Here is a 26,557-nt window from a genome sequence, read left to right on the forward strand (position 1 = left end):
TCTTTAGCCTTTGTGCAATGAACAACCCGTTGCTGTTCTTCAGTAGAAATTGCTCCACGAATAGTGATCAGGGCTCTTTGACTGCTCGGATTGTCAGCCCTGTCTGTATCTTCTTCAATAGCCTGCCAGCCTTCTGGATAAAAAGATCTCAGAAAAGCCCTCATTCTGATTTTCCAAAACAGGTAGTTACTCCCATCAAAGGTAGGAGCATGATGCAGGTTCTGACCACGAGCTAACTCCGCTGGCTTTGGAAGAGGTTAAGTGAAAGTGGACCAAAATGCCATGAAAGCACTATCCCCGTCTTCTCTAGATTCAGGTTCATCGGGTTCTTGCTTCGACTCGCTTTCATCATCCCAAGTCATAGTGTAGACTTTCTTTCGATTCTTTTTCGAAGGGCATTCAAGGGCAATGTGACCAAACCCTTGACATTCATAGCACTTGACCCCTTGCCCCTTTACAATCTTCTTTTCAGTTTTTGGAGCAAGTTTTGGTGGAAAAGTTTTGGGTTTATCATTACTCTTGTCTTTTGAAATAGGGTCTCTGAAATTAGGCTTCTTTTTCTTCAAAATTTTTTTAAATTGTTTAGTAAACATAGCCGTCATCTCAGACTCTAAATCAAATTTAGTCTCTGGAGTTTTTGCAGACTCATGAGCACTAGTGAAAGCCACACTTTCTTTTTGTTTTTTCTTTGAAATCTGGTGGGCTTCATAAGTCTGCAAGTTTCCAACCAATTGATCAAGCTTGAGGGTATCAACATTCTGAGCCTCCTCAATGGCTGTCACTTTTGATTGGAACCTCTCGGGTCAGGACCTCAAAATTTTTCCAACAACTTTAGCTTCCGGGATTTTTTCCCGAGTGTGAAACAGGAATTCACGATATCACTAAGTTTTGCATAGAATTCATCAAATGTCTCATCATCGCGCATAAAAAGAGTTTCAAAAGCGGAGGTGAGACGTTGAAGTTTTGACCTTTTGACAGAAGTAGTACCTTCGTGAATAGTTTCCAAAATGTCCCAAGCTTCTTTTGCTACCTCACACGTGCAGATACGACGAAACTCTTCAGGTGTGACGGAGCAAAACAGGGAATTGAGAGCCTTACTGTTCCAACTCGAGTTTTGGTAATCAATTGTGTCCCATTTATCAAGGGGTTTAGGAATATCAACACCATCAATGATGACAATAGGTTCACTCCACCCATAGATTACGCTGTGCCAAACTTTCTCATCGATGGATTTTAAAAACGCTCTCATACGAGCTTTCCAATAAGAATAGTTTGTACCATCGAGTAAAGGAGGTCTATGGGTCGAGTTACCTTCACGAATAGAATCCATAGCACTAATCACACAAAATCACACTCCTATATTTTTTTAAAAAGAGTGACCTGCTCTGATACCAATTGAAAATCCTAAGTGATTCGTGATTAGATCAAGATTAAAATATTCCAAATCCCAAGTATCCAAAACACACGATCTAAACCAACAAGCACTTACGAAAGTGATTTAGATTGTTTGTTTTTCGGAATAAACAATAAATCGACACAAACGATTTTTACGTGGAAAAAACCACAATTGAAGAACCTTCAATTGTAATCAAAAATCACGGACGAAACGCCACTAATCAATCCACTACTGAAGTAAGAAAGATTATAAAGATAACATACAAATTACCCCACTCAGTCAATTTGTCTTCAAATCTTCTGTAACTCTTTCACCATGCCTTCGTCTCGGAACTGATCAATCCTGAAGTTGAATCCACAACTTCACTTGTCGAATGAACGACTACGTACAGAATCAAACTCTTTTTGATACTCTACGCTTGAATCTTCGAAATCCACCGAAGAGATCTCTCTCTTGAATTTAAAGTAACCAACTCCTTGATGTATGTATCTTAGATCATGATTGAAGAACTCTTCTCAAAACATCAAGGAAAACTCACAAAAACCTCAGAACAAAACTTCAAACAAAACCCTAGGACTCTTGAATAAGATCTACGAAAAAGTAGTCCTAAAAACAACCTAAACAGGTATAAATAGGAATCCTGAGTCCGCGATCTCCGCTCGAGCGGCCAACATCCCGCTCGAGCGTCTTCAGCAAAATCTATGTGTGACAAAACAGAGTTCCGCTCGAGCGCTTTATGACCCGCTCGAGCGCGAAATCATACCTTCCAGTATTTTTACAGACCTGACAAAATACTGAGAGACTACAATATACGCTCGAGCGCCAATGGTCCCGCTCGAGCGGGAAGAACAAAAACACAGGAAAATTACAACTTGTTCAACACAAAGTTTTGTACCCGGATTTGACAAACAAGGGACCTAACAATAATTAAATAAATCATCAAAATAAATTTTAGATTCTATTTTTTTCTTTCAAATAAATTAAAACATAATTAAATAAATCATCAAGATAAATAAATCTAACAATATGTTCTGCAGAGGGTTTATAAGTGAACAAGTTCATGAGAACAACTTAAATTGTGCTAGATAGTTAGCTTGCCCTAGCTGATTCTGTCAGACTCTTCACTAGTTGATGTATGTGTTGTGTAGTCATAATGGCATCACCCTAACAAACTGACAGAATTAATGGAATTTAAATCAGAATTTGGATTGGAAAAGGTAGATCTGTAAATAAACACAGATGATATTTTTGGTCCAAGAACAAACTTATGTGGGGAGGATTGTACATGATCTTGACTTGGACAAGGCTAGGTGAGTTGTGGAGCGAATGCATTTGCAGAATAGCTGAACTAGTGTAAGTGGTGCCACCGTGCCATGCTTCAAGTTGAAGGCAGTGCCAGGAATATCAGTCAGGTCAGAAGGAACATCGGTTGAGATTGCAAGAAATTGATTTGGCCAATGTCCCTTGAGTTAGTTGACAGCTATAAATAGTTATAATTCGTCAGTTCCTTATGGTTGGGACGAGGCTGAATTTGAGTGTCATTTCTTTATCAAATTATGCCATAGAAATGCAAGGAGGTTTGTGTTTTTATTAACATCGATTCACAGTTGGGGAATGAAAATTGTATAGGTTTCCGTTAGTCTTTGCTGTTAGAGTTCAGAAAATTTTCACAAAGTCATCAAAGTCCATGGCCAAGGAAATTTGTCAATCAGGCTGTGTAACTCTTTTTGTTAGGAAAGAACTATCCAATTTCTTATTCTTTCTCTATTTCTCTTTTCTGTGTGGATGAGCTATTTAATTTCTTATTTATTTATTTATATTTTTAATGCTCTTTAATTTTTAATTTTCTTCACTCATATTGATGAGTCTGCCTCCGAAGTGATTGAGAAATACAATGGTTTAGTTAATTCAATTGTATATTCACTTTTTTACAGATTGTTCAATCCTCTTTTTTGTCAAAACTGTGACCAAGATGGACACATAATTTTCCTGGCCATTTCTGGTCCAGGTTTCATCTATCTGTTCTCATTTCCAACGTATTGGTGTTTGGACAATCGTCTGGATGTCTCTTTTCCATGCCTGCATTACACTGTATATTTCCTTCTTGTAGCAGCCGAAGGTGAAAAGATATGGATGATTACAGTTTTGACTGATGTAACGTGGGCAGACAGACTTGAACGATGATGACAAGGATGCTGTACAGAGAGATGCTTAATGTTGGCGAATGAGGTTTTTTCTTTGAACCTCGGTTTCATATTTTTGTCTTTCATTTAATTATTTTAACTATTAATTTTATTTCACCTTTTTTTTTTTTTTTTGGGGGGGGGGGGGGGGGGGGGGGGTCTCCGACACAACCTGTATCAGCGCAAGCTCTGTGTACATATGTACGTTTATGATGATAGGAAATTTTCACAATGTCTTCAACTTGGTGCTTTAATTTTGCTTATTATTTTGTGCTGTTTGTTTGAGTAACTTGCAGTTGACATTTATAAACCATAAATTATCTTTATTGAGAAAGGAAGAGATGAAGTCTCTTCAGTCATACAAAACCATGTCAACCCCTAAAAGAGGCCATCAAAGAATAAACAGTACAAGCAACACTCAATGATATGGAAATCCTTAAATAAAAAAATTTAAAAAAAAAAGGAAGAAAAATTAATACAGTAATAATAATTCGGTATTTGACTGATGGAGCAGTGAGATGAGGGAACTCAATATAAAGTGGAAGTTGAACCATAAGATGCGAGGAATAGGAGGAAGAAGAGCAGAGAAATTGTCATCCTAGTAGGACTCGCATCTGATGAGCTGCTTTGCGTTGATGGTACAGTTTTAGACTCAGTTCCTGCACCCATGTAAACATCAACATGAATGATTTGATATGAACATTCTTGCCACTGGAAAAGTTTAAATGTATGTAGATGGTTTTTAACTACCAACATATATGATTTTATAATCACCCTAATATACTGTAAAAGCAAATTAATTTCAACTAAATGGCATTGAAGATAATATTATTAAAATAAAAACAATAAGATTTTATACCTGAAGGTACCGTGTTAGGAGATTCTGGTGTGCCTGCAGGTGACTTGGCCGGGGAAGCAGATGGGGGACCAACTGGCGTAGCCGGGGAAGCAGCTGTCTCAGGTAGAGATGTTACAAGTAAGTAGAAGACTAGATTTTAAACATTTTTAATGTCATATTTACAGGGTATGGTTTTTTATTTTTATATTTTTGTTAAATGAGGTATTGATGAATGATGAATTTTCATATGAATTCTTACAATTGCAGCGGCTTGTTGGTGGGGTCTGAACATTGCAAGCTCCAGGAAGGGCCAGAGCCTGAGTTTGGTTGATATTGATCCCCAGGGATGATCCACCACCATTAAGCACCTGGCACAGGCACTGCGGTTGTGAGCGAACAACATTGGCAAGCTGTGTGCAGCATCCTGAAGACGGCGTCGAAGAGTTCCCCGTAATGTAGTTGAGGCACGGGGACATGCTAATTATCGCGTTCGTACAACTCGATGATGACTGGGCTGCCGCTCCTGCCCAGAGCATGGTCACCACCACCAGAACCACCGTTCCCATCCCAATTCTTTGATGTGCCATCGGAAGTTCTCGGATCGTTGCCGAAAAATGCTAGTTGAATTAGATTTCTTGGTAAGTAATCTTGAAGTTTGTAGTGTGATAAGTATTGTGGAAGGAGAGAGACAGGAGTGTGGGGCTTATATATAGGAAATTTGGAGATTGGCTTGTAGAGGATTCAAATGGAGATTGGTCAGTGTGGGTGACCAACTCTTATGGTCAGTAACTGACTTTGAGCGCTCAGATGTTGAAACTTGATCTGTTGTTTGTTTTTATTAGGTGTTTGGAGGAATAAGTGGCAAGAATTAGTTATGTGGGTGACCAACTTTCTCTACTACTTCCTATATTTTAAGGGGTGAAGCTTTGCTTAACAATAAATTATAATGTGTGCCTGACTCTTTTTTTTTGTAGATTTTGTCATTGTTCTGTTTCACTTTGAAGGACTTGAAATTGTTTTAGAAAGCTGAAATTCTATAAAGAATTATTTTAATCCCTCCAAATTAGCGACACCTGGCAAAAAAAGGGTGGCACTTGTTTGTCTAATATCATTGCATTAACGCAAGTTTGCATCTAGAATTTGAAAGAAAATGGAAGGGAAATGAAATAACGTGCACCTATATTTATTTTTGTGTGTCAACTGTAAAAATAAGAATTAATTACTTAAAAGTTTTATTTACAAATATTTTGTTAGTTCAGATTCTTTATAAGATTTTTTGAATCAAAAAGTCTTATTTAATAAAATTGAAAATATTATCAGTTTTTCTCAATTTTGAAAATTAAAAATATTATTAATTTTGTATGGTAATGTTTCAGATAATTGTTTCACCAACTGATAAAAAATAGAGCATGAGATTAAACATTTTTACCTTTCTATTTAATGGTTTGATTTAACCATCCAATAAAATTGAGAATATTATTAATTTTTTTTCAATTTTAAAATTTAGAACATTATCTGTTTTTTCATTTTTATTTATTTATTTCAGTTTGGCACATGCATGCTTCATCAACATGTTCCTTTATAGACACAAAATTATCAGTTTTGCACAAAAAAATAATTTTGTTTTTTTAAAAAAAATTAAAAAAAAAATTCAATTTGAAAGATGATGTTTTAAAGTTTTGAAAATCAAATAAAATGTCAAATCATCATATTCTTTTATTGATAATCATAAATGATGAACAATCATTGTTTGAACGACAATTCAGACTATTAAAAATGAATAATGTTAGAGACCCCAAATATTCTACCAAATGTCTCACATGGGTGTGGGACCCACACCCATGTGAGACATTTGGTAAAACTTTTGATAGAATTTTTGGAACTTCTAACATTTTTGATTAAAAATTTAATGAGACCTGAAGATTCAAAAAATCTTAATTATAACTTAATGGAGTATATATTCATGATTGTTCATGGGACTTTGAACCTTCAAGTCCCATTAAAATTTTAATAATCTGAATTATCCTTCAAACAATTATTGTTCATCATTTATGATTATCTATAAAGAAACATGATAATTTGACATTTATTTTGATTTTCAAAACTTTAAAATATCATCTTTCAAATTAAAAAAACTAAAAACTAAAAAACATTATTTGCAAAAAAAAAAACTAAATGTTTTTTTTTTTTTTGAAAAATTGAAAAAATTGAATTATTTTTTGTGTAAAACTGAAAATTTTGTGTCTATAACGAAGCATGATTATGGAACATTGATGTGCAAAACTAAAAAAAAATAATAATAATAAAAGTAATAAAGAAAACTTTAAAAATGAAAAAACTGATAATGTTTTTAGTTTTAAAACTGAAAAAAATTAATAATGTTCTCGGTTTTATTAAATAGTTGAATTAAACCAATAAGTAGAATGAAAAACTATTTAATCTCGTACTCTTTTTTTTATCAGTTAGTGAAATAATTATGCAGAATATTATTATGCAATGTACTTAGTTTTAAAAATTAGGAAAAACTGATAATATTCTCAGTTTTACTAAATAAGACTTATTGGTTCAAAAAATCTTAGATAAAATTTGAATTATCATAATATTTGTAAATAGAACTTTTAGATAATTAATTCAATAATTTTTGGATAATGTGCTCATTTCATATTATATCTCTGTATATATCGTCTCATATTTGTATCTATATCTATGTTCATCCTTCCTAAATTTTAATTATCAACAAATTGAAACATTTTTTTTTTTTTTTTGGATTCTTAAATTGGTGCAGGAAAGAAACTGTATGAAGTTTGAAATTGTGCACCCTGGAACAGAAACCACGTAGCAAGTCGTATGAAATTCGATTTACTTATTTATTTTGATATTTAATATGTTTATGGGCTTATTGGTTGCAGTTAGATTGGTATGAATTTTCAAAAAATTTAATCCTACTGCTATTAAGTATTATTATAATTGTAGTGTCGTGAATCATTTTATTTAAATTGGTGAGAACAAATTACGTGACCTTTTGATTTTGATTTTGATTTTGACTTTGTGAGGATGTTTGGCAATTTTTGAGTTTTAATTACTCTTAATTTTTTTTGGGTGTTAAATCTATATATAAATTTAAATTTTGGAGTTTTATTTAATTGGTCCAAATTTAATTGTTTTAGTTTGTATTTAATTATGTTAATAATGTTGATCACCTTGAGTTTATTTAAACTATTTTTTCTTTAATCTTAGATGGAGATTTATTCTAAAACTTCATTAATTTTAGATATAATTGATTGAATCACGACCCGTTTTTAATCATGTATTGTTATTATTATTATTATTTTGTTTTATAATCTAAAAAGAGTTACAAATATTTATGACGTATACTATCAAACTAAATATATTTTGTGATGAAAAATATTATACCATTGTCATTTACATTACAAATATAATGATAACATATATAGCCTAGGCATCGTTTGGGAAGTGGTTTTGTAGGCTTTTTTGGCTATTTTAGTCACAAAAGACAAAATAGGTTATTTTAGTCACAACAAACAAAACATCACATCAAACCCATACAAAATTTTTTAGCCCAGGCTAAAATAGTCAAAAAAGTCAAAAACTAAAAAGCCAATCCACTTCCCAAACAAAGCCATACATATATATATATATATATATATATGAATATGTTGGCCCCGTTTGTTTGGGGTTATAGGAACGGGATTGAGACTACTAATACATTGGTATTACTAATACCTTATTATTACTAATATTTTGTTTGTTTTGAGAGATGGCATTGGAACTACTAATACCTTGGTATTACTAATACTCTTGAAAGGAGATTCATAGTGAGGAGGTAGAGATGATATTAGAAAAATAGTGAGGGGATTAGAAATTTCTTTATTTTTTATATATTGAGAATTTTTTTTAAAATATTAATGTTTAATTTTTATATTTTTTTATTTATTTTATTATTTTATATAAAAATAATTTAACAATTTCTTACTATCAACCTCCCCACTATCAATCCCCCATTCTATGGATTAGTAGATATTTATATATATATATATATATATATATAATAATTATGAGAGGAGCAGCCCAGGTGGGGCTACCCCGTTTTCGCACCCCCTTCATTTCTTTTCTTCCTTTCTTTTGAAACAGCATACCCCTCACTGTCTCCCTCTCTCCTTCGGCTCTCCATCTCTCTCTCTCTCTCTCTCTCTCTCTCTACTCTCTCATTTCTCTCTAAACACCATCACAAACTCTTATTTTGCTTCTTGATCTAGTAAAATCATAGATTTTTTGGCCATAGTTCTTGAGGCTAAATTGATGAGCATCTCGAGAGGAGTGTTTTGTCCGGTGGAAATTGAAATCCGACAACGTCGAATTTTGGGATTTTCATTCATTTTCTCTCCTAAGCTTTGGAGGTAGAAACTTTCTAAACATTGTGTATGTGTTTTAACCTTATCATGTCTTATTTTGATAGTGTGATTTTTTATTTTGAGGAATGTATTTTTTTTTTAATGAGAAATCTCCAAATTTTAGTAAAATCCTACAAATTTAAAATGTTAAGATTCAGATTATGGTTAAATTTGTGAAAAGCTTATAAGTGTTAAAAACATATGGTTATTTGAACAAATGAGAATTTAAAAGTAGATGTTCAAAGTGATGAGATTAATGAGAATGTTGTTGGGAGTATTGGAAACCATTGAGGTTTCTCTTGGAAATTGTTTAATTTGAAAATATTGAACTCTTGAGAAAAATGAAAAAATATTTATCATATTGAAATATCGAAAAATGTTAAAAGAAACATATGCTATTTTTGACATTATGAAAATTCTTGGTGAATTCTTGAGTTTGAATAAAACGGGAAGATTGATGAAATTTTTTAAAGAATATTATGATTCTTGATTGAGTTGGGAAAGAGGAGATTGAACATGTGATTATTATTCCTATGTTGAAATTATTGAAAATATGAGATTATGAGTTATATTTGTCTTTTGAAATTTATATTTTGTGAGAGATAATTATTTTGACAATGGGTGGAGGATTGTATTGATTGTTGTAAAAATTGCATATGAATTATGTAAAGTTAAAATATTTGCAAACTCATGCATAGCATTGAACGTTGCATAATCTCATGATTTAATCTCCGCTATCTGTCCAAAATTAGGCGTATTGGAAAAAATCAATCTGCATCCGTCCACCAGTTTGGCAGATGCTGATTGAGCGGGTTGTGCGGGTTAGCGGATGGATGCGATCGGTTTGACGATTTGGACTTTACAAATTTTGAGGGTTTTTTAAATTATAATTTATAACTTTTTACAGTCTCCAATAACTTATTTTGATAACTGGTGGAGGATTGTATTGATTGTTGTAGAAATTGCATATGAATTAGGTAAAGTTAAAATATTTGCAAACTCATGCATAGCATTTAACGTTGCATAATCTCATGATTTAATCCTCGCATTGGATTTGAGAAATTAGGAGTGATTGCGAATCGGGTTGGGTTGGGTAGCATCCCATCTATTATTCATCCAAAATTAGGCGTATTAGAAAAAATCAATCCGCATTCGTCCACTAGTTTGGCGGATGCTTATTGAGCGGGTTGGCGGATGGATGCGATCGGTTTGACGATTTGGACTTTAAGGATTTTTTTGAATTATAATTTATAACTTTTACAATCTCCAATAGCTAGTAATTTGAAAAAATATGTATTATTTGTTTATAATAGGCCATGGCACCACATGTATTTTTTTAAGGTATTGTTTTTCATTTGCATAAAATTATATATTTTATTATTTCTACTTTATGTTGTTACTTGCTATTATTATTTTTTTTTTAATTTTTGAACTTCATCTACGGACGGATCGGGTTCATGTGGGTACGAGATGATTGATCCATCATCCGAACCATATCCGTGGATTTTGAAACATTTCATCCGCATCCATCCGCTAAAAGACACGCATCCGCTCAAAATCAATTGGGTTGGATCGGTTCGGTCGGGTTGGACGGATCCATGATGAGAAATTATTTTTTAAATTGATTCATTGGAAATATTTGAAAATGTGTTAAGAATATGATAAAAACTTCGTGAAATTTGGTCGGGTGTATAGTTTTAGAATTAAGTTGACCTAAATGTTCATAGTGAAATGAAAGACATAAAACACGCGCGGAGCAGGTACCACGTGCCTTCCAGTTAGATGCCAATAAAGTGGGTTTAGTAAAGCCTTTAGTGACCTACTTGCAGACACCTTACCTGGGGATTTCCAGTGTCGTATTTATCATCCCTTGTTTTATCAAATGGATGATTGAATTGATTATGTTTTCGAACAAGTGCATGGCATGAGAATTTCAAAATGAGAAAACCTATGATTTTTGGCATTGGCATCTTATATGCGTTGCACCTCATGATATTGTTAAGCTATATGCACTTTATTTAGATTATCTCTGCTGAGCTTTATGCTCATCCCTTAGTGGAAACCATTTTTCAGGTGATTGTGGAGTGTCTTTGCCGAAATAAACGCATGGAGAATCTTTTTTGAGTGCAAGGCTCAATTGTTCATTTGTTTTGTTTTGCAAGCCAAGGGCTATCTATGTGTGAGTTTGAAAGCCACTTTATTGAAACCGGACAAAGCCTTGAAACTTGTAGCCATTAAGACATTAATTTGTATTTAAATTGTTTTAACTTATTACTATTACATGCTATAGATTTATATCTTAGAGATGATGAAAATATTAACGCATGTGGTCACACTTTTGTTAAATCTCATGTTGAATATTACTAATGGAATGATGAAGATCTAACGGGGATATTGATCATTGAAATGTCTATAATACTCAATGTTTATGTATGTAAATAATTGGAAGTAATGGAGTTTAGACTATGTACATAAGTTAATCTAGATATGTCGAATGTCAATATTTCGGGGCATTACAAACCACTAGAAAATTTGGTCTTGCCTTTAAAATACCTTATGGCTGTCTAACCTGTAGGTAGTCAAGCTTTATTAAGGCACATTCTGCACATTGTCCTGTGTTATGCACATTAGCCGATAACTTCTAGGTAACACTTGTCTTGTGTTCCTCTTTCTTAGTCTGTGTGTTACTGAAATTCACATCTCAGACACATTAGATGCTTGAAAATTCAGGTTACTTATGACTATTATGTAGAATGACTGCAAGGATGAGAAAGGACTGTAGTCTAAATGGTTGAGAGATAGGCGGTCACGATCTGTGTTACACATGGACTTGGATGAGTATTGGTTTCATAAACCTAATATTAGAATATTTAGATATGTATTCAAAAGTTGGATATGAGTACGGAGACATGTCATGGACACATATATATTGCTTATTGTATAATATTGTTGGATAAAATGTTGTAAATTAAGTAGAAATTTACATGAAACTGAATAGGAAAATATGGGAATATTTATCTCTCATCCATGTGATATCTTAGAAATGTTTCTTTACTATCAAATGTAAGTTTTTTCTTATTCAAACAACTTAAAAATTAGAGGATCCAAGTGTCTGATTGGATACGGATGTTGGAGACATCCTACACTCTTATTCTTGTCACATCCTGTGGACATGGGTACTTTGGGGGAATACAGTTGAATGGACTAGGGGATTGTCTAAATATATCCACCAATCAAAATGGCTTGCTCAAGCCATGACCTTATGTTTTATTTTTCCCTCGGTAGGCTTGATTTGGCTGAATGTAAGTGGTGCCAGCCAGGCTTTAAGTTGAAGGTGGTGCAAGGAATATCGATCAGGTTGGAAGGAACATGGGATTGAGATTGCAAGAAATTGAAACCTATATATAGGTGTAGTTCTTGGGTTCCTTATTGTTGGGATGACCCTTAATTTGAGTGTTATTTCTTTATCCAATTCTGTAAGAAGTGTATGGACATAGAAATGCAATGAGGGTTTGTGTTTTAATTAACATCGAAGTACAGTTGGGAAATGAAAATTTCATAGATTTAGATAGTCTTTGATGTTAGAGTTCAAAGAACTTTCTCTAAGTCCTCAAACTCCATGGCCAAGGAAATTGTCTATCAGCTCTGTAACCCTTTCTGTTAGGAATGAGCTATCCATTTTCTTATTCTTTTTATTTTTTTATTTTTTTATTTTCTCTCTCTCTTTCATGTGTGGATGTGCTATTTAATTTCAATTTGTTTTTTCATCTGATTGTTTTATTTATTTATTTATTTTAAGTTGTTGAATGCTCAACTTCCTTTTTGTTCCTATGGGTGTATAATTTTCTTCACTCATATTGATGAGTCTTCCTCGAAGTGATCGAGAAATACATTGATTTAGTCAATTGTGTAGGTTCATTTTTAAGGATTGTTACATCCTTTTTTAGTTGTCATAACTGTGACTACCAAGATAGAAGGATAATTTTCTGACGTAGTGTATTTACTTTTTGGATCAGCAGAAGGTGAAAAGAAACGGGTGATTACAGTTTTGAATGACGACAAGGATGCTGTGAGAGTATACAGACAGATGCTTATAGTTCGTGATTGAGGTTTTTTCATTGAACCCCGGTTTCATATTTTTGGCTTGCATTTAGTTTTTCTTAATTATAATTGTATTTCATGTGCTTTTGTCTCAGATACAACCTGTATGAGCACAAGAAAATTTCACAATGTCTTCAACTTGGTGCATAAATTTTGCTTATAAATTAGCTTTATTGAGAAGGGCAAAGACGAAAAATTCTCGAGTCATACAAAGCCATATCAACCCGTAAAAGAGGTCATCAAAGAATAGACAGTATGAGCAACACTCAATGATATGGAAACTCTCACACAAAAAAAGAAAAAATAAAAATAAATACATCAATAATGATTCGGTATTTGACTGATGGATCAGTGAGATGAGTGAACTCAACAAATAGTGGAGGTTGAAGCATAAGATGCAACGAATAGGAGGAAGAACAGCAGAGAAATAGCCATCCTGGTAGAACTTGCATCTGATGAGCCGCTTTGCGATGATGGTACAGTTTTAGACCCAGTTCCTACACCCATGTAAAGTTTGTTAACATCAACATGAATGTTTTGGTATGAAAATTCTTGTCACTGGGAAGGTTTAAATGTATGCCAATGGATTTTAACTATCGACATATATGATTAAAAAAAAATTATATACCTGAAGGTACTGTGTTAGGAGCTTCTGGTGTGCCTGCAGGTGACACGGCTGGGGAAGCAGTTTTCACAGTTGGGGAAGCAGTTGTCACGGTTGGGGAAGTAGATGGAGAAGGAGATGGAGAAGCAGATGGAGAAGCAGCTGGCTCTGGTAGAGATGTTACAAGTTAGTGGAGGACTAGATTATTATTGAAATCCAATCTTTGGGGAAAAACATTTTTAATGTCAAATTATACTATGATTTTCATTTTTTAAAAATTTATTATTATTATTATTATTTATTTTTGTTAAATGGGGTGTTGATGAATATTAAATTTTTGTCTGAATTCTTACCATTGCAGCGGCTGATGGGTGGAGTCTGAACATTGCAAGCTCTGGGAAGGGCCAGAGCCCGAGTTTGGTTGATATTTATCCCCAGGATCGATCCACCACCACTCAGAAGCTGGCACAAGCACTGCGGTTGTGATCTAACAACATTGGCAAACTGTGAGCAACATCCTGAAGACGGTGTCAAAGAGTTCCCCGTGATGTAGTTCAGGCACGACGACATACTAATTATTGCGTTCGTGCAGCTCGACGATGACTGAGCTGCCACTCCTGCCCAGAGCACGGCCATCATCGCCAGAATCACCGCTCCCATCTGAATCCTTTGACGTGCCATTGGTAGTTCTTGGATTGTTGCCGGAAGTTGAATGAGATTTCTTGGCAAGTAATGTTCAAGTTTTTAGTGTGATGAGTGTTGTGGAAGGAGAGACACAGGAGTGTGGCTTATATAGGAAATTTGGGAAGAAGAGTCAAATAGCCAATGTGGGTCACCAACTTCTGTAGTTAGTAACTTGATTTTAGAGGACTTACATTTGTTTACACGCCTGACAAAGGAATTGTTTGGTGCAGTTTGAAGGCTTTCATTTTCTAGTTATTAGATAAACAGTTTTTTTAAGATTATTTATGCTATTTTTTACTTAATAAGTTGTAAGTAAAAATTACACCCAACAGTCTAGTATAGACTTTTAGGATATGTAAAAGAAGTTATAAGTAGCTTATATAAATTGCACCAAACAACTTTTTAAGTTGTGTGAACGAAACATGTATCTTGTGATGTTTGTTTAGGGATCTAGGGGAATAGATTGCAATAGATTAATTATGTGGGTGACCAACTCTCTCTACTAGTTGCTATATTTTAAAGGGGGTTCAAAGTGGTAGACTTTTTAAAACTTTTTTCCAAGAATAAAGGATAACGTGTGCCTAACTCTTACCTTTTCTAGGGTTTGTCATTGTTATGTTTCACTTTGAAGTATTGGAAATTTGTATTCAATGTGTTTGGTTTTAGTTTTTTTTTTTTATAATTTTTAGAGAATATTTTTAATTTTTGAGTATTTTTTTTTTATTTTTTTAGATGCACCTTACTTAGATGTATCTAAAAAATAAAATATTTGTGAAAAATATTTTAAAAAATTAATAAATATACAAAAATATGAAAAATATATTGATTTTTTGTATTTTTGATATTTAGTGAATTTTTTAAATATTTTTTCACAAAAATTGTATTTTTTAAGTGTGTTTATGTTAGGTGTGTCTAAAAATTTTTTTAAAAAAATTTGATGAAAATATTTTTAAAAAATTAGTAAAAACAAAAAAAAAATGAAAAACAAGAAAGTAGAATTTTTTAAAAAATGAATTCTAAAAACTGGAAACAAACATGTTGAGTACCTTTTCAATTTTTTGAATTTAAATTTTTAAAAATTGAATTTTTTATTTTTCATATTTTTTCTATTTTTAGAATTTTTTTAAATTTTTGAAATAATATTTTTTACTTTTTCAATCTACCTAAAAAATAAAATATTTATAAAAATTAATAAATACATAAGAGTATGAAAATATATTGAATTTTTGTATTTTTTTTTATATTTTTGGTATGTAGTAAATTTTTAAAAGTTTTTTTGACAAATATTATATTTTTTTAATTGTATTTATATTAATTGTATTTACAAAAGTAAACAATTTTCTTAAAATAGTAAAAAAAATCACTAAAAATAAAAAAATACAAAATATATAAAACTTAATTTTTAAAAAATTGAATTCAAAATTAGAACTAAAAAAAATGTCCTGTCATATTGGTTTTTTAAAACACTCACGTTCCGTTTAAATTTAGAATTTGTTGTGAGAAAATGAAAGGCCAATGAAATTACTTGTTTGCTATAGTTCTATAATTTGCCTTTTGCGGGTTCAACTACTATCAATAGCAATTTGATATTATTTACAGTGGTTTATTTCTTAACCATTATGGGAAAACTAATACTGATCGTTGAGCTTGGACTTGGTAATTGATTAGGTCAGCTTTGTTGATTTTTTAATTATTGTGCGTTAATAGTTCATTTGTTGATGTAATATTTTTTATACTTGTAAATATTCTCCTATTGATTGATAATATATATATATAGAACAACGCTCTAATTTGAAATCGCTCATTTCTATTTTGTTTTTAGTTTCTATTCAATTTCTTGATAGATATTATCAATTGAATTAAATTTAGACAATGTAAAATTTTTTAAAACAATTGGTACGATTCAAACTACAGGAATCAAATTGATGTAAGAAACAAAATACAGAAACTAGTGATATCATTTTTCTCTATATTTATTTTTGAGTAACTAGAAAGGACCATATTCCAATGTAACAAAGACTGCAATGGGTGAACAGTTACAATTAATGGACAAACAACAGACCAAATTTAGGGGTGGTTTTGGATGATTTAAATAAGTATATTTTTTTATTTTTTATGAAATATGAGTTGAGTATGGGTTGAGTTTGAAGTGATGTGTTAAAGAAGTGATATGACTTAAATAAGATGATGCGACTTAAATAAGATAGTGACTTTTTAACTTTTTGAGATCATATCAAAGAAGGCCTAAAACATAACTTTTTTGATAATTGACTATGCATTTGCTTCTTGAGAAAGTTTCTTTTATTTCATTTTATTTTGTATCTTTATTTATTTATTGGGTAGCAATCAAAGAACCAAACAAAGCATTAGGCCCCATTTGGGGATTTACCTTTTTAGCCAAAAAGCCAAAAAGTTACCCTTTTAGCCAAAAAGCCAACAACTCATACCAAAAAGTCAAAGATTCTCTTTTCTCTCTATTTTTTGCACATCTTTTCGTAATTAGCCAAAAAGTCATCCTAAATATATAAGTTTTTTTTACCTACTTTTTTAACCAAATGGTCAAAAAATTACTAAATTAGCCTGTTCCCAAACGAGGCCTCAGTGCACTTGCGTAATTGAATTAAAAAAGAGTTAAAATTTACTTTGGGCTCTCTTGGTTGGAATGTCCTTATCGTGGCTATTATTCTCAAATCTCAATTAGGATATCTATCCATGTTTGGATCTTCTTGTTGTAATCATTTTTTAGTGTTGGCAGAAAAATGTGATGTTCAATTATAGGATAAGCTTATTATGCACACTTTTAAATTGGTAGATATGGTATATTTGTTCGTAATTATATTACAAAAATTCAAAATATAAATTTCAAAGAAAACATAACAAAAATTTCAATATTCATAACATAATCATAAAGAGTCATAATTAAAAAAAGAAAATTATTACAAGACTAATTCACACTGGTGGGTTTTTTTTTTTTTTTTATAGAAAAATTCCATTGCAATGGATTAGATACTAAGTTTGGTATCTTGCTATAATATACATCCGGAGTGTAAAAACAATTGGTAGGAGAGGAATCAGAGAAGGGAAAGTTGCATTGTGTAACAGTGAAGTTCAAAATCCAAATATCATGTCTGGTAAAGAATTCAGATCACTTCTCAAAACTATTGCACATCTACTTTTGTGTTTTCTGATAAAAGAATAAATAAATGAAAACACAGCCAAAATGTCCTTAAAGAATTTCTCTGTCCTCTTCCTATTCCTTCTCTCCAAGTTGGTTTATGGCAAAGCTCTTTATCATTTATTTTCATAACAATTTTCAAAATCATGGACAACAACCAAAAAGATTATGTAATTACACCAGATTCGATCTGAATCTGATCCATTGAGAAGCCTAGTTACATCATTAGTTGGCTGCAAATGAACAGAACCGTTCGTGAACAGGCTCGAGCTCAACTCGTTCAGAGCTCGTTCGATTGAGCTTCGTTAAATTTTTTTTACGTTCGAACTCGAGCTCAAGTTCATTAAATTTTTAATAAACAAGTCCAAACATATTAAAGCTCGACTCATTAACTAACTCGTTTAATATTTATTATTTATCTATTAAATAATATAAAAATATGTATAAAAAATACGATAAATATGTTATTTATATATTTAAAAAATATAAATGTAAATAATATTAACTATTCATAGTATATTTATATAATAGTGGTAGTAGATATTATTATTTTGTTAAAATATTGACTTTTTTTAGTATGTTTATAGATATTGGTAAATTACACTGACACCCCCTGAGGTTTATATTTATTACAGTTCTCCCCCTCACCTTTTGAAAATTACATCTTCTCCCTGAGATTTAAAGTTTCATTATAGATTCTTCCATCAGCCCTTTTAATTTTTTTTAAATACCAATTTTACCCTTATTGAATAAATTACATTGACACCCCTCACATTTTAGAAATTACAATCCCCTCCCTAAGGTTTAAAGTAGCATTACCAATTGCCCCCTCGGTTAGCATTAGGTGGAAAAAAAATTAATTGAAAAAAAATTTTGTTAGTAAAATTTTTAAATTTTCGTTTAAAAATCAACGTAAACTCATTTTTTGAATTTATGTTTTTTCCTCAAATTTACAAACTGAGACGACCATTTATATACCAAAAAAATTTTCAAACAAGTTTTATGATAGTTTTTAAAATTTTTGTAAATATAAATTGAAAATTGAAAATTGAAAATTGAAAATTGAAAACCGAAAACGAAATGGTTACCAAATAGGTCTCAGATGGTAAAAATATCGTAAAATTAACAAATAATTAAATAAGTTACCAACGTAAGAAATGACTTATCAAAAGATTCTTAGGCTATGTATGATTTGATTTTTAGAATTTTTTTTTTAAAATTAAAAATTAATTTGGTTAAGAAATAAAAAATAAAAAAAATTATTTTTTAAACGAAATGAAAATTATTTTTTTATTTTTTATTTCTTAACCAAAATAATTTTTATTTTTTTAAAAAAATTACTAAAAAGCAAACCATACATAACCTAAGAATCTTTTGATAAGTCATTTTTTATGTTGGTAACTTATTTAGTTATTTGTTAATTTTACGACATTTTTACCATCTGAAGCATGTTTGGTAACTATTTCGTTTTCAGTTTTCAATTTATATTTACAAAAATTTTAAAAACTGTCATAAAAATTTGTTTGATAATTTTTTTTGTTTATAAATGGTTGTCTCAGTTTGTAAATTGGAGGAAAAAACGTAAATTCAAAAAATGAGTTTACGTTGGTTTTTAAACAAAAACTTAAAAATTTTACTAACAAATTTTTTTTCCAATTAAATTTTTTTTTTCAATGAATTTTTTTTTCAACTAATACTAACCGGGGGGACAATTGGTAATATTACTTTAAACCTTAGAGAGAGAATTGTAATTTCTTAAATGTGAGGGGTGTCAATGTTATTTACCCAATGAGGGTAAAATTAGTATTTAAAAAAAATTAAAAGGGCTGAGAGGGAAATCTACAATGAAACTTTAAACCTCAGGGGGAGATGTAATTTTCAAAAGGTGAGGGGAGAAACTGTAATAAACATAAACATCAGGGGGTGTCAGTGTAATTTATCCTATATATATTGTATATATAATTGTATAATCAAAATTTTAATTATAATTTTAGTCTCATAAGTATAAATTTAAAAAAAAATTGGTCCGTTAAAACTCGTGAACCGACTTGAGCTCAAGTTAAGTTTAAGCTAACTCAGCTCGAGCTCGGTTCTTAAATTTTTATGGAGCTCAAACTCAAACTTGAACTCGTTAAAATCTTAATAAATAAGCTCAAACATACTAAAACTCGTATCGATTTGTTTGCAGCCCTAATCACTAGTGAATGTGGGCATTAGTCAGGGTAAAAAACTTTGCTCAGTATTCTTAAAGAAAATTTCACAGTACAAAAGTAGTAAATGGAACTTAACATTATATATATATATTTCATTCATACATGTATCAAACCAAATACTTCAAAGAAAACATTATATCATACACATAATAGTCTTAAATTGTTATAGAAGCTCCAGATCTCCCTTAGAATACTCAGATTTTGCTCGAAATTGAAGCGTACAAAGCCAAGAACAAAACGGTGACAAACTGAAGAGGCATCTTTGTAGTACTGCCATCGGAGGTGGTGCCGCCTGATGGAACTGTTTTAGATCCTGCTCCTGCTTCCATTCATATATACGAATATGCTATAAGTTGATTGATGGTAAGGATGGGTTAAAAGAAAATCAATTGACAACAAAGTATGGAAATGGCTACACTTCAAGGGGTTTAAACCAAAAATGAAGTAAGCTTATCAAGTTGAATGTTAAAAGCTATTGTAGACCTTTGTTTGGGCAAGTCATTGTATTACATTGAATATTGAAAAGTGTATATGAAGGTTTAAACCTCTTCTTGAAGTGTACTTGGTGGCAGTCCAATACTTGGAGTAGTTTAGAATTTAGGGTTAGATTTGACTGTCAGATAACAAAATAATAATTATGAGCTCTGGTCAATATTGACATATTTGCTCCAAAAGGCCCATGTTTTATTGAAAATGGGCCAACGAGTAAAACCCATAATTTGGTTGGGACTTGAGCCGAATTTTGGGTAAATTATCTCGTTTATGCCTTCAAATTAATGATCTGTACATTTCTTTTAAAAAAAAATTGTTTTGCTTATAACTTTTCTAGAAATTTCGGTTTTAAGTGCGGTTTTTTTTTACACATTTTTTTTTCCCCTTTCTTCTTAATATCTAAATTTCAGTTTGACTCAAATTCCTTATTTTTGTTTTTTATAGTTTTTTTATTTTCTTAATTGTTGTCATCATTAGCACGGAATTCCTATAGTAAGTTATTTCTGATCTCTTTAGGCTTGTCGTTTATCATAAAAAACAATTTTAAGCCTTTTTAGGGCCTTTAGTTGAGGGTTTTGTATCTACCCTTGTCCCTATTTTCTTTTGGTATTGTTATAAATTGAAAGAATTCATGTTACTACAGATTCTACATCTACACATTTTTGCAAAAACACAACAATGTATAGTTATAGATGCAGATTTCACATATGCATATATACCTGAAACTGATGAGCTAGTTGGAGAATCAGGAGTCCCGTTCAAAGATCCTGCTGGCATTCCTTCTGGAGAACCAACAAGTGATGTTGCCGGCGAATGACCAGCTACACCTGCAATGAATAAGATCAAACATAAGAATTGTGATTGTGCTATATATATCACAAATTATGTTATGAAATTAGGGGGTGAAAATTTATGACACAATAATACAATCAATGAACATTTTACAGTAGTGACGAATTTGTGACAACATATTTAATGGAGAATTAATTTAACGTTATTTTGTATGCTGAATCTAATTATATATTATAATAGAATTTTGTGGTCAATATAATATTTTTGCTTTCTATTTGAAATAATTTTTTTTTTTTTTTTGGTTTATTATTTTAGAATCAATCTAGTGAACTAAGTAGATAAATAAATAAATAAAATAAAATCAATTGACAACAAAGTATGCTATAAGATCCTGCTCCTGCTTCCATTCATATATATATGTATATGAATATGCTATAAGTTGATTGATAGTAAGGATGAATTAAAAGAAAATCAATTGACAACAAAGTATGGAAATGGCTACACTTCAAGGAGTTTAAACCAAAAATGAAGTAAACTTATCAAGTTGAATGTTAAAAGCTGTGGTAGACCTTTGTTTGGGCAATTCATGTATTACATTGAATATTGAAAAGTATATATGAAGGTTTAAGCCTCTTCTTGAAGTGTGCTTGGCCGTAGTCCAATACTTGGAGCAATTTAGGACTTAGGGTTTAGATTTGATAGTCAGATAACAAAATAATAATTATAAGCTCTATCCAATGTTGGCATATTTGCTCCAAAAGGCCCATGTTCGATTGAAAATGGGCTAATGAGTAAAACCCATAGTTTTGTTGGGACTTAAGCCGGATTTTGGATAGATTCTCTCGTTTATGCCTTCAAATTAATTGTCTTCGCATTTTTTTAAAGGGCGAATTACATAATGGTCCCTATAGATTGAAGCTTGTGTCACTTTGGTCTCTAACCTTTTAATTGTGACATATTTGACCTTAAATTTTGAATCTTGATTCAAATAAAGACAGTTGAAGATAGCATTGCTTAATTTTAAAGGCAAAATCGTCAATTTGATAAAATATAAACTAATTTGACAAAAATAAATGTCAAAAAAATATTTTTGAATTTTTAAAAATTATTTCTACCCACTAAAGATAAAATTATGTAAAATTGATAAATCTCTTAGACATTTATTTATTTTATTTTTACCAAATTAATTTTTATTATGTGTTCGAATGATGATCATGTAATGGGTGGATGTTTTAATTTTCATTAAATTAGTTTCTATTTTTTCAAAAGTCAAATATGACGACAACTTTGATATTATTATTAAACCAATCCATTAAATAAAAAAATTCATAACTAAAAATATTTTATATATTAAATATATCGATTATACATTAAAATCCTAACAACCACTCATTACATGATCATCATCCAAACACATAACAAAAATTAATTTGGTAAAAAATATGTATAAAAGATGTATCAATTTTACATAATTTTATCTTTGGTTGGTAGAAATAATTTTAAAAAATTTGAAAATATTTTTTTGACATTTATTTTTGTCAAATTAGTTTTTATTTTATCAAATTGACCATTTTACCGTTGAAATTAAGTAAGGGTATCTTCAATTGTCCTTATTTAGAACAAGATTCAAAATTTATGGTCAAATATGTTACAATTAAAAGGTTAGGGACCAAATTCACAATTAAAAAATTTCTGTTTTAAATGCGGTTTGTTTTGACACCTTTTTTTTTTTTCCTTTCTTCTTAATATCTAAATTTCAGTTTGACTCAAATTCCTTATTTTTATTTTTTATAATTTTTTGTTTTTCTTAATTATTATCATGATTAGCAAGCAATTCCTGTAGTAAGTTGTTTCCTGATCTTTAGGCTCGTCGTTTATCATAAAAAACAATTTTAAGCCTCTATTAGGGCCCTTTAGTTGAGGGTCTCTTGTCCCTATTTTCCTTTGGTATTGTTATGAATTGAAAGAATTATAAAAGAGTTGTAATGATCATGTTCCTACAGATTCTACATCTACACATTTTTTACAAAACACAACAATGTATAGTTACAGATTTCACATATGCATATATACCTGAAACTGATGAGCTAGTTGGAGAATCAGCAGTTCCGTCCGAAGATCCTGCCGGCATACCTTCTGGAGAACTAACCGGTGATGTTGCCGGCAAAGGAGCAGCTACACCTGCAATGAATAAGATCAAACATAAGAATTGTGATTGTGCTATATATATCACAAATTATGTTATGAAATTAGGGGGTGAAAATTTATGACACGAACACAATTATAGCATGACACAATAATACAAAAGATGCACATTTTACAGCAATGACAAATTTGTGACAACATATTTAATGGAGAATTAATTTAACGTTATTTCGTGTGCTGAATCTAATTATATATTATAATAGATTTTTGTGGTCAATATAATATTTTTGTTTTCTATTTGAAATAATTTGTTTTTTTGGTTTATTATTTTAGAATCAATGTAGTAAACAGTAGATAAATAAATAAATAAAAGAAAACCAATTGACAACAAAGTATGCTATGAGATCCTGCTCCTGCTTCCATTCATATATATATATATATATGAATATGCTATAAGTTGATTGATAGTAAGGATGGATTAAAAGAAAATCAATTGACAACAAAGTATGGAAATGGCTACACTTTAAGGAGTTTAAACCAAAAATGAAGTACGCTTATCAAGTTGAATGTTAAAAGCTATGGTAGACCTTTGTTTGGGCAATTCATTGTATTACATTGAATATTGATAAGTGTATATGAAGATTTAATCCTCTTCTTGAAGCGTACTTGGTGGTAGTCCAATACTTGAACAATTTAGGATTTAGGGTTTAGATTTGACTATCAGATAACAAAATAGTAATTATGAGCTCTATCCAATGTTGGCATATTTGCTCCAAAAAGCCCATGTTCGATTGAAAATGGGCCAACGAGTAAAACCCCCACTTTTGTTGGGACTCAAGTCGGATTTTGGGTAGATTCTCTCGTTCTATTGGGACTTAAGCCGGATTTTGGGTAGATTCTCTCGTTTATGCCTTCAAATTAATGATCTTCGTATTTTTTAAAAGGACGAATTACACTAATAGTTCTTATAATTTGGGACTTGTGTCACTTCGGTCCTTAACTTTTTAATTGTGACACTTTGACCTTAAATTTTGAATCTTGATCCAAATAAAGGCAGTTGAAGATACCATTGCTTAATTTTAAGGGTAAAATTGTCAATTTGATAAAATATAAACTAATTTGACAAAAATAAATGTCAAAAAAAATACTTTTGAATTTTTAAAAATTATTTCTACCCACTAAAAATAAAATTATGTAAAATTGATAAATCTCTTGGACATTTATTTATTTTACGAAATTAATTTTTATTATGTGTTTGGATGATGATCATGTAATGGATGGTTGTTTTTATTTTCATTAAATTAGTTTGTATTTTTCCACAAGTCAAATATGACAACAACTTTGATATCATTATTAAACTAATCCATTAAATAAAAAAATCCAAAACTAAAAATATTTCATATATTAAATATATCGATTATACATTAAAATCCTAACAACCACCCATTACATGATCATCATCCAAACACATAATAAAAATTAATTTGATAAAAAAAAATGTATAAAAGATTTATCAATTTTACATAATTTTATCTTTAGTTGGTAGAAATAATTTTAAAAAATTTAAAAATATTTTTTTGACATTTATTTTTGTCAAATTAGTTTATATTTTATCAAATTGACAATTTTACCGTTAAAATTAAGTAATGGTATCTTCAATTATCGTTATTTAGAACAAAATTCAAAATTTATGATCAAATGTATCACAATTGGAAAGTCAAGAACTAAAGTGACACGAGTTCTAAACTATAGAGACTGTAAGTGTAATTCGCCATTTTTAAAAAAAATGTTTTGCTTATAACTTTTCTAGAAATTTCCGTTTTAAGTGCAGTTCGTTTTGAAACTTTTTTTTTTTTTTCCCCTTTCTTCTTAATATCTAAATTTCAGTTTGACTCAAATTCCTTATTTTTATTTTTTATAATTTTTTGATTTTCTTAATTATTGTCATGATTAGTAAGGAATGCCTATAGTAAGTTGTTTCCTGATCTCTTTAGGCTTGTCGTTTATCATAAAAAACAATTTTAAGCCTTTTTTAGGGCCCTTTAGTTGAGGGTTTCTATCTACTCTTGTCCCTATTTTCTTTTGGTATTGTTATAAATTGAAAGAATTATAAAAGAGTTGTAGTGATCACGTTACTACAGATTGTACATATACACATTTTTGCAAAACACAACAATGTATAGTTACAGATTTCATATATGCATATATACCTGAAGCTGATGAGCTAGTTGGAGAATCTGCCGGCATACTTTCTGGAGAACCAACCGGTGATGTTGCCGGCGAATGAGCAGCTACATCAAACATAAGAATTGTGATTGTGCTATATATATCACAAATTATGTTATCAACTTAGGGGGTGAAAATTTATGACACGAACACAATTATAGCATAACACAATAATACAATAAATGAACATTTTACAATAGCGACGAATTTGTGACAACATATTTAATGGAGAATTAATTTAATGTTATTTCGTGTGCTGAATCTAATTATATATTATAATAGAATTTTGTGGTCAATATAATATTTTTGTTTTCTATTTGAAATAATTTGTTTTTTTGGTTTATTATTTTAGAATCAATCTAGTAAACAAAGTAGATAAACAAATAAATAAATAATAGCATTTTGTTTTTTGAAACTACAAAAATGAAATTGAGTTGATGTTAAACTTTTTTTATGAATAGTTTCATCAAGCAGAGATAGTTAAATGAAATTTAACTTGTGAAGAAAAAAAATAAGTTTTCATATATAGTATTTCTAATTGAGGGTGAAAACACAAAACAGAAAACAAATCCAAAATGACACAACACGATAGCACAAAAAATAAATAATTAAATGAATAGGTAGTGTTGAGAAAATTCTGAACACAACATGAACACGATCGACACATGCCGACCCCCTATACGAAACCTGAAGAATAGAAAGGGGTCATTAGAGCTTTACCATTACATTCACTAAGTGGTGGAGTTTGCACATTGCAAGCACCAGGCAGTGAAAGAGCAAGAGTTTGGTTAATGTTGAAACCCAAGACTGAGCCACCATCACCGAGGGCGGTGCAGAGACACTGTGGCTGTGATTGAACCACATTAGCTAGTTTCGAGCAGCATGAAGAAGTCGGGCTTGAGGAATTTCCAGTGACATAGCTGAGACATGAGGCCATGCCAATGAGCACATTGGTGCAACCTGATTGAGCATTGGCTTGTGCCCAAAACCCGGTCACTAGGACAAGGGCTAGACCCATCTGAATCCAACTTGGAGCCATTTGATGATGATTTTTAATTTTCTGTTTGTTTCCAGGGAACGTTAAGATTTTTCACAGTGGGGATGCAAGGATTATGGACAGAGTGATTTATACGATAAGAGTACGTAATTCATTATGGGTAGTTCAACTTCCACTAATGACTGGGCTATTTTGGTAAACAACTCAGAAATGATGAAGTGAGAATTGATTTGATTTTGATTTGCAATTTAAATGCATTAACGTGTCATTTTGCGACGATGGATTTGCGACGATGGACA

The 26,557-nt window shown here is 30.9% G+C and overlaps 3 protein-coding genes and 1 long non-coding RNA gene across 14 annotated transcripts; 1 reads left to right on the plus strand and 3 right to left on the minus strand.

The window, feature by feature from the left end:
* Nucleotides 1-3,881: 3,881 nt before the first annotated feature.
* LOC114281734 (non-specific lipid transfer protein GPI-anchored 5) lies at nt 3,882-5,115 on the minus strand. Its single transcript, XM_028224288.2, has 3 exons — nt 4,677-5,115; nt 4,439-4,531; nt 3,882-4,238 (listed from the first exon to the last, which is right to left on the minus strand). The coding sequence occupies exons 1-3, from the start codon at nt 5,002-5,004 to the stop codon at nt 4,108-4,110; spliced, it is 552 nt and encodes a 183-aa protein (XP_028080089.2). The 5' UTR covers nt 5,005-5,115; the 3' UTR covers nt 3,882-4,107.
* Nucleotides 5,116-8,492: 3,377 nt separating this feature from the next.
* Nucleotides 8,493-14,639, plus strand: LOC145794986 (uncharacterized). 9 transcript variants are annotated; one of them, XR_014335025.1, is made up of 6 exons: nt 8,497-8,835; nt 10,903-11,008; nt 12,849-12,938; nt 13,026-13,406; nt 13,598-13,720; nt 13,896-14,639. It is a non-coding gene; the product is annotated as an uncharacterized LOC145794986 (long non-coding RNA). The 9 variants fall into 9 exon arrangements; XR_014335026.1 differs by having other exon boundaries at nt 8,513-8,835; nt 12,846-12,938; XR_014335031.1 differs by having other exon boundaries at nt 8,580-8,857; nt 12,846-12,938.
* LOC114281733 (non-specific lipid transfer protein GPI-anchored 5) lies at nt 13,082-14,215 on the minus strand. Its single transcript, XM_028224287.2, has 3 exons — nt 13,888-14,215; nt 13,559-13,702; nt 13,082-13,427 (listed from the first exon to the last, which is right to left on the minus strand). The coding sequence occupies exons 1-3, from the start codon at nt 14,213-14,215 to the stop codon at nt 13,297-13,299; spliced, it is 603 nt and encodes a 200-aa protein (XP_028080088.2). The 3' UTR covers nt 13,082-13,296.
* Nucleotides 14,640-19,667: 5,028 nt separating the features above from the next.
* On the minus strand, nt 19,668-26,452 carry LOC114281701 (non-specific lipid transfer protein GPI-anchored 2). 3 transcript variants are annotated; one of them, XM_028224253.2, is made up of 5 exons: nt 25,982-26,452; nt 25,246-25,326; nt 22,964-23,071; nt 20,818-20,925; nt 19,668-19,925 (listed from the first exon to the last, which is right to left on the minus strand). In XM_028224253.2, the coding sequence occupies exons 1-5, from the start codon at nt 26,298-26,300 to the stop codon at nt 19,801-19,803; spliced, it is 741 nt and encodes a 246-aa protein (XP_028080054.1). In that variant the 5' UTR covers nt 26,301-26,452; the 3' UTR covers nt 19,668-19,800. The 3 variants fall into 3 exon arrangements, with proteins under 3 accessions (XP_028080054.1, XP_028080053.1, XP_028080055.1); XM_028224252.2 differs by having other exon boundaries at nt 19,668-19,928; nt 25,982-26,362; XM_028224254.2 differs by lacking the exon at nt 20,818-20,925 and having other exon boundaries at nt 25,982-26,362.
* Between the last annotated feature and the right edge of the window lie 105 nt (nt 26,453-26,557).

Source organism: Camellia sinensis, chromosome 7 (genome assembly GCF_055761805.1).
Source record: "Camellia sinensis isolate YWXY chromosome 7, ASM5576180v1, whole genome shotgun sequence".
Classification (NCBI taxonomy): domain Eukaryota; kingdom Viridiplantae; phylum Streptophyta; class Magnoliopsida; order Ericales; family Theaceae; genus Camellia; species Camellia sinensis.

Bases quoted from the DNA above. Each gene is read 5' to 3' on its own strand.
- LOC114281734 (XM_028224288.2), bottom strand. From the start codon at position 5,004: ATGGCACATCAAAGAATTGGGATGGGAACGGTGGTTCTGGTGGTGGTG. The intron at 4,532-4,676 runs GTAAGAATTCAT...TACCTGAGACAG, and splicing joins ACCAACAAGCCGCTGCAATT to CTGCTTCCCCGGCTACGCCA. The intron at 4,239-4,438 runs GTATAAAATCTT...ACATGGGTGCAG, and splicing joins TCCTAACACGGTACCTTCAG to GAACTGAGTCTAAAACTGTA.
- LOC114281733 (XM_028224287.2), bottom strand. From the start codon at position 14,215: ATGGCACGTCAAAGGATTCAGATGGGAGCGGTGATTCTGGCGATGATG. The intron at 13,703-13,887 runs GTAAGAATTCAG...CATCTCTACCAG, and splicing joins ACCCATCAGCCGCTGCAATG to AGCCAGCTGCTTCTCCATCT. The intron at 13,428-13,558 runs GTATATAATTTT...ACATGGGTGTAG, and splicing joins TCCTAACACAGTACCTTCAG to GAACTGGGTCTAAAACTGTA.
- LOC114281701 (XM_028224252.2), bottom strand. From the start codon at position 26,300: ATGGCTCCAAGTTGGATTCAGATGGGTCTAGCCCTTGTCCTAGTGACC. The intron at 25,327-25,981 runs GTAAAGCTCTAA...TGTTTGATGTAG, and splicing joins ACCACTTAGTGAATGTAATG to CTGCTCATTCGCCGGCAACA. The intron at 19,929-20,817 runs GTATATATGCAT...TATGAATGGAAG, and splicing joins AACTAGCTCATCAGTTTCAG to CAGGAGCAGGATCTAAAACA.